The 7,968-nt window shown below is 37.2% G+C and overlaps 1 protein-coding gene across 1 annotated transcript; it reads left to right on the top strand.

Moving 5' to 3' along the window:
- The first annotated feature begins 353 nt into the window (after nucleotides 1-353).
- RHOH (ras homolog family member H) lies at nucleotides 354-3,040 on the top strand. The gene has a single exon (XM_085642231.1). It carries the CDS (start codon nucleotides 489-491, stop codon nucleotides 1,059-1,061), a length of 573 nt encoding a protein of 190 aa, XP_085498357.1. The 5' UTR covers nucleotides 354-488; the 3' UTR covers nucleotides 1,062-3,040.
- Nucleotides 3,041-7,968: the final 4,928 nt, after the last annotated feature.

Raw genomic sequence — 7,968 nt, 5'->3', positions numbered from 1 at the left:
CAATTAGGTAAGAATCTCAATTTGGAAATCACAATTCCTAAATTTCGGACATCTGGCCCTGAATTCTTCGCTTTCTACAATTAGACCCTGCATTGCACCTGTGATGGTTTCCAGGGAAATGTTTAAACAAATAATTTTGATGTTAATGTTTGTTCTAAACTACATTATTAAACATGTTTCACATTCATTTAACTGATGACAATGTTTCTAAATAATGGAATCGATTCTAAGTCTGTGGTAGGGATTAAAGGATCACATTTTCCACTAACCATTTTTTTTTCTTTTAGGTGACAATTTTTGATTGGAGACAGAGAAACGAAGCAAGGGTTCAAGTCTACAGAAAATATGTATATTTGTATTAGGGAAATACTTGATCATTCAAGAAAATAATTTATCTTGTTCAATTCTTCAAGGGAATTTTTTTAATTATTAATGGGAATCGCTGTTTCTGCTGGCTAACTTTGACTCATTGAAACACTATTTTGAGGATGGATTCAATTAAGTGTGTGCTGGTGGGAGATTCTGCAGTAGGAAAGACGGCTCTGCTGGTGCGCTTTACCTCAGAAACCTTCCCAGACGCATACAGGCCCACAGTATACGAAAACACAGGGGTTGATGTCTTCATGGATGGAATTCAGATTAGCCTAGGCCTTTGGGACACATCTGGAAATGAGGCTTTCAAAGGCATACGCCCCATTTCGTATCAGCAGGCAGATGTGGTGCTCATGTGCTTCTCTGTTGCTAACCACAACTCCTTCTTGAGTTTGAGGCAAAAGTGGATTTCCGAAGTGAGGAACAATTTGCCGAAGACCCCGGTGATAGTGGTAGCCACGCAGACAGATCAACGCGAGATGGGACCTCTTCGTTTGTCTTGCATCAACTCGGTGGATGGGAAACGACTGGCACAAGATTTGCGAGCTAAGGGTTACCTGGAGTGCTCTGCTCTGAGTAATAGGGGGGTGCAGCAGGTGTTTGAATGTGCTGTCAGGACTGCAGTGAATCATGCTAAAAAGCAAGCACGGAAGAGACTTTTTGACTTCAACCAATGCACAATTGCCTAAGGCTTCAGCTAAAAAGTACAGTCTGAGGCTATCTTATGACAAGTAGAAACTACCGAAGGGAAGTGTGTGACCAAATGACGCTGTAGACAGCTGCCATTTTGTGATGAGTATTTTTCCTGCAAATGGACAGCAGAATTAAGAGTCTAAATATGGCACCTCCTTTTAAACAGATTTCACTCTTGGATTGCAATTAGTTCAGGTGCTTTCTTTCTGTCATTCTTTCATTAAACTGAATCACTTTAAATTGCAAGGATAGTGGCCCACCGATGTTATGTTTTCAATGTATTAATACCTATCAACTGTCTGTTTATTTAAAGTATTTGTAAAATGTATTTTTAAATGTTATATGGTGATATAGCAGTACAGTTTGACTACCAAGAGTCCCTTACTTCAAACAGTCACTATTACTGATATAATTAATGACCTGTAAGCGGCTGTACTGGGTTAATAATACCTACAGACAACTTTACTTCCACAATTTGACATTTTCCTCTTATGATACTTGTCTTTTGTGTTATCATGTTTAAATCACCATGTTTACATAAGAAGCAGCAGCTGGAGGCTGGGAATAGCATTTCCTCAATGGTTTGTCATGGAGGGTAGGCTTTACTGCAGCCCATAGCAGACAATGACCAAAATATTAATGTATTATTATTAAAATGTGGAGCTGCATGATATTAACTGTATGAGTGACACACCATTTAAGTTGCATTGTTTTCTGCTGCTGATGTTATTTGTTGTTAATTGCCTTCCAGGTATTCTGTGCCCATGCTGAAGACAAGAGTGCATAATGAGGGGAAGGGTAATTAACAGATATTAATGCCCAGAAGTGTATGGGTTAATAGACTTTCTCACCTATTCATAAACATACACTTTCCTCTCACACAAACTGTTCCTGATGTCCTCAGCCCAAAACATCACTCAATTCAGAAGGGTTTAAAATGCATGAAAATGACATTAGCTAATGCCCTTTTTTGAAAACATTTTATTAAGCGAGACAATTTCAGTATTCCAATGAGGGTGCCACTGTGATGTATTCAACAATCCTACAAGGTATAATGAATTGGAAATGAATATCTCTTGTGCCGAGATTACTAGAGCACTTCATTTAATTAAAAAAGGCAAAGCACAAGGCACAAATAGGGGTTCAATTGAATTTTTTTATTTTTTATTTTTTTTCCACTTTTTAATTTCAAAATTACGTGACTTGTTTTGATAACTTTTCTAAAACAGGGACAGCTCAGGGTACCTGTCAAGATGCATTGATTTGTTTGATCCCTAAAGGAGATAGAGATCCTAGATTATGTAAGAGTTATAGACTAATATCCCTGTTTAATATTGATTATAAGATCTTTACAAAAATGATTGCTTTGTGTTTAGATCCACTCTTGGCAGATCAGTTGAACTGAGAACAATCTGGTTTTGTAAAAGGTAGATTTATCTCTGATAATACAAGGCTAATTTTAAAATGTTTTAAGTAAATCCAATAGTTATAGGTCTTCATTAGCAGCAGTTGCACTTGCTACTGAAAAAGCCTTCAATCATATGAAATAGCCTTTTATTTTTAGCTCTTGAATTGCTTTGGCTTTAGTCCCAGAATCATCAGTTTAATATCACATTTGCATTGATTATGACATTTAATATCACAGGCTTATCTATACCTGTTAATGGTTTAATTTCCCCACCTTTCGAGTTAAAAAGAGGAGTTAGACAAGGGTGTCCTACTTATTTTGGCCCTTGTACCTTTTGTTTATCTAAAATAAGAAAAAAATAATTATCAATTTTTTTTCCAATTTTGGTGACAATCAAACCGAATTATTTGTGTATGCAGATGACATATACTTTTTCATTCCTAATCCAACCTTGTCATGTCTAGATTCTCTTGATGAAGTAAACGATTTCTCCCTAGTCTCTGGATACAAACTCAATATCGAAAATTGTGAGATACTTCCTCCCAATAAATTTTGTTTTAAACATGATTTGTTATCTCCTGGTTTTCATTGGAGCCCACCTAAAATTAAATATTTAGGGCTCTCGTTCTCTAATTCTCTGAAAGGTAAATTCAAAATGAATTTACAGAAAACTATTACTAACCTAAGCTTATTAATAACAAAATGGAACCCATTATTTCTTTCCTGATGTAGGCATCTTGATTCTATTAAAATTATGTTGGTTCCTGTTGTTTTATTTGCTCTATCTACAATTCCAACAAATATACCATCTTACTTTTTCAAAATGAATTCCTTACTCAAATCTTTCTTGTGAAACAAAGGGAAACCATGTATGTCCTTACTGATGTCGATTAAGTACAGTGGAGTTAACCTTCAAGGATTTTCAAATTTAGCACAATGATTTTTGCTTAAAACAATCTTCCTATTGGCTATTAGATAGCATTGATAAATATTGTCCTCTATGGGCTTAGGTAGAAAAAACAATATTTCTCCTTTTTCATTTAAAGAATGTATATCTTTTTCCCACTGACCCTCATGTACATTGCTCCTGATCCTTAAAAACACATGCAGATTAATGTACCCATACAAGTTGTAAGTCTCAACGATAAAGATACTTTTTTTAATTCATCTACCATGCACAAGAAACTTCTTAAAATTAAAAAAGAACATTTTTTGGCAACTATGGACAGAGAAAGCGTTAAAATGGGTTCATCAATCATTTGAGGACAATACAGTTGTATCTTTCTTTGATGCATAACATATATTTCAGTATCCACATTCATTTAAATTCAAATGTAACACTTTAGCACAACTTGTATCTGCTATATATGCTAAACTTCTGATCACTAATGCAGTTATGATATTAAATATTCACATTGTTGATGCCCTTGTTTCAAGACCATCAGCATCCACACTATATACAATTATTAGATCTTTGATACTGAGAGGTAAAAATCACAGGTGGAACTGAAGTGGGAAGAAGATCTCAAAGTTAACTGGTCTGTTAATCTGTGGAATACAATTTGGCTCAAGAATCGAAAAGTTTCAGGAGCAGAAAACACTACCCAATCCTTGTTTTTCACATATAATAGACTTCTTAACCTAACATTTTGTCGAAGATAACTCCCTGACGGACCTACCACATGATGGTCATGTGATGAATGTAACAGACAACAAACACTTAATATATAGTTGCCATTACACTCACCAGTTTTGGATTAAGGTGTGGGATCAGATAAATTCTGTATTTCAATTAAATGTTTCTTTTTCCTATGCCAACCTGTTCCTAGGCAGCTGATCAGAAGACTGGAATCATTGTATGTTAAAATTTAAAATAATTGACCTTATGTTAGCAGTGGCATTACAACAAATAACCAAAAATTGGAAGAACTAAAAAAAGATTTATTTTCAAACTTGGTGGTATGGAATATGTTATAACCATAGACTTGATAGTTCTTATATTGCACCTCTCTCATTTGCTATGAAAACGGAAAAGCTCTATGGTCTCCTGTTACAATTCATCTAAATACTACTGCTATTTTGTATGCTTTACATCAAACTTTGATTGAAGAGGTACCTAAACCCCCTTGAAAATCTTTATTAAATCTATGTTATGTACAATTTATAATTCATTATCACATATATCAATAAACTGGATATATATAGATATATATCTATATATATATATATCCAGTTTATTGATATATGTGATTATGAATTATAAATTCATATGCATATATATATATATATAGATAGATAGATAGACAGATAGATAGATAGATAGATAGACAGATAGATAGATACTTTATAACATGATGATCCTCAATAATTTTTGTTTTCTATAGAATGCTCCATGTCTATTATTATATAAATATCACTTCTCATTTACTTCTTAACATTTCTAACTTTTAAATAATTTCCCACTATTCAGTCCATTTTTCTCTTTTTCTTCTCTTCTCTTTTCCTTCCTTTTGACTTTCTCTTTTTAAATTCCTTATTGATCATACATGGATTTTTGTATAAATTCCTTTCGTTCCTGGTTTGAATCATTGATAGGTCTACATGTATTATTATAGATATGATGTTCCATTTTAAAACACCTTCCATGTTAAACCATAATTCTGCTGTTCATTACAGAATGTTTAATATCTTATATTTCATATAACTATGATCAATAAAGTCTTTCTAAAAAAGAAAGATTAGGTATTCATATTTTACGTAAATTCACAGGCTAACAACCCACTTTGTTTATTTCTAATGTTGTGCCATAGAGGGCAAATGCCCAGAGGCTGCAAACCCAAAGGTGTGATTGAGGATTGCCTTTGTATATTGTACATATTGCTACAAAACACGCAATTCCCATAACATTTGCTGCAACTTCCTCTTGTACGCAACCTTACTCTTGAATTCCAGGAGTAAGCCAACAGTACTACTGTCTTAGTTCTAGAATTAGGACTGTGTCAAGAGTACTACAAAAGTAAGTTACACGTACTCACAGCAAAATCTTTGTGATTGAGTTCCAGGGTCCCCTACCAATGATTTCCTAGTACTTTCAACCATGTGGCACCTATTGAAAACTGCCTTGCGTGCCACTGATTGGTGCCATAAAGAATTATCATATTACATTATCACCACTCGCGAGCACCTTTTTTTTCAACCACGGCTGTTTTCAGCTTTCAGTTTGCAGCAGATACTCTAAGCTTCCTCGATTATTCCCCATCTTACCTGTCATTCGGAGGCTTGCCTACAAAATCTCCCTCATTTCCCAAGTTTGGCTCCCTGCAGAATGCATCTTGTATTTCCAAAGCTTCCAGGACAGGGTTAATACTTTCTTTGCTTTAGTCAGGCTATGTATGCCAGAACCATTTCTTTTCATAATATTTTAAATCTGTGACAAACATAATAAAGCCATTACATTTCCATGATGCATAGCCATTGTACAATATGCCAAAAAGTAACTAGCATAAACATGACAATATAATGTATGAGGGATAGCATTCTAGTAAAAGAGCTCCAGTCTTCTATATGTCTGTGCAACAACAGATATATGGATTTCACAGCAATGAGTATGTAATATACATAGCAGCTAACTCAATTAACACAGTATGTGGTGTGTAATTAACTTCTTCGTTGCTCCGACAGAAATTGGTCTCACCCGTGTAGTGATCGCATTTCAAATCAGGTGGATTAGAGGCTAAGTAGTGACTATATCTCCAGGAGATGGTATCTTGGTGGTGGGGGGGGGGGGTGTTAGTCCTTCCTCACACCTGAGCCAATCCAGAAGTGGAGCCCAGAAGTCTTTCAGCCTGGTGGTGGGGGGCATCAGTTCACAGAAATTGGAGAGCTACTCCTGGCAATATATGGTCTGTGGTTAGCGGTAGTGAGCTCGCATTATCCTGCTCTATGGCCACATGCAGTTGGTACAGGGTTGGATACAGCCAGTAATGCAGAAATTGGGCTTGTGCACAGTACGTGTATAACTGAAAATCTGGTGCTCACATCCCACCCTGCCGGAGTGGCAGTGTTAGGATTTCCCAGGCAATTCTGGGCTGTTTACCGGCCCAGATCAGGGTTATCATGTTGGATCAAAGTCTTTTTTTTTAAAAAAAGGCTGATGTTAATGGTATGGGCAAATTAATGAATAAGTATAATCATTTGGGTAATATCGCCATCTTTGCAATGGCTATTTGCCCCGTCAGTGACATGGGTAGCTTAGTCCAGATGGGTATTTTCTCCTCCAACCACATCATTACGTGGCCGTAGTTTGCTTCCATAATTCTTTCATATCTCTACTTATCCCGACACCCAGGTACTTGACCGGTTCCACTGCCCACTGTAGTGGAAAGTCTAATGCAAACGTCAGTGTGTGGTCTGTGAGTGGCAGTAGTATGGACTTTCATCAATTTATCAGGATCCCGGAGAGTTGGCCGAATTTCAACAATTCCTGTATCATAGGATTCAGGTTGTCTGATGGGTTGGTTATGTACAGCATGATGTCATCTGCATGTAGGGACGCCACTTAGCCTCTGGTCATGGACCCCAATCCTCTATGTGCATGGTGTTGTCGCAATCTCACGGCCAGTGGCTCAATCGCCATGGCAAATGGCGGAGGAGACAGTCGGCACCCCTGCCGTTTGCTGCGTGAAATCTCAAATGGTTCGGCCACTACATTATTCAATCTGATCCAAGCCATAGGTCTTGCATATATAGGAGTTGTATCTGCCGAATACATTGTGTGCTCAGACCGAAATGGGCCAGGAGAGCTAATAGGTATGGCCACTCCAACATATTGAATGCCTTAGTGACATCCAGCATGGCAGCCATTGCGGACGCTTGTGGGTGTAGGTAGTGTAGTACTGCAAAGAGTGTTCGCAAGTTGTGAGAAGTAGAAACCGAATTGGTCTGGACTGACCACCAAGGGCAAGAGTGGGTGCAGGCGAGAAGCCAGTAATTTAGCATATATTTTGTTGTCCACGTTAATCAGGGACAACGGGCGATGTGAATCACATCTGTTTGCTAGTTTGTCGGGTTTTAGTATAGTGATTATTAATGCCTCCCGCATTGACCGTGGGAGATTGCTGGACTCAAATGCCTCTTGATAGACTTTAAGTAGGTATGGCGCCAGGATCTGAGCATATGTCTTATAGAAGGAGGCTGTGAGGCCATTTGATCCTGGGGCTTTATCTCCTGGCAGACTTTGGATCACTTGTATAATTTCCTCTTCAGTGAATGGAACATCCAAATATTCCATATGTGCTCTAACTAACCAAATTAATTTTATTGTGTCCCAATACTCGTTCTGTGTGGTGGAGCTGTGTGATGCTCGAGATGTGTACAATTTCTCGAAGAACCTAGTGATGACTTTTGGGAGGGTATTTGGATCTCTTACCGGGTTGGAGTCCTCATCTATGAGATTGGTTACATAGGTGGGAGATTTAGTTTTTTTTAGTATGGTG

This window comes from Triturus cristatus, chromosome 2_2 (assembly GCF_964204655.1).
Source record: "Triturus cristatus chromosome 2_2, aTriCri1.1, whole genome shotgun sequence".
In the NCBI taxonomy this organism is placed as follows: Eukaryota; Metazoa; Chordata; class Amphibia; order Caudata; family Salamandridae; genus Triturus; species Triturus cristatus.
Note: the sequence above shows the minus strand (reverse complement) of the source record. Positions and strands in the feature narration are given on the sequence as shown.

Bases quoted from the DNA above. Each gene is read 5' to 3' on its own strand.
- RHOH (XM_085642231.1), top strand. From the start codon at position 489: ATGGATTCAATTAAGTGTGTGCTGGTGGGAGATTCTGCAGTAGGAAAG.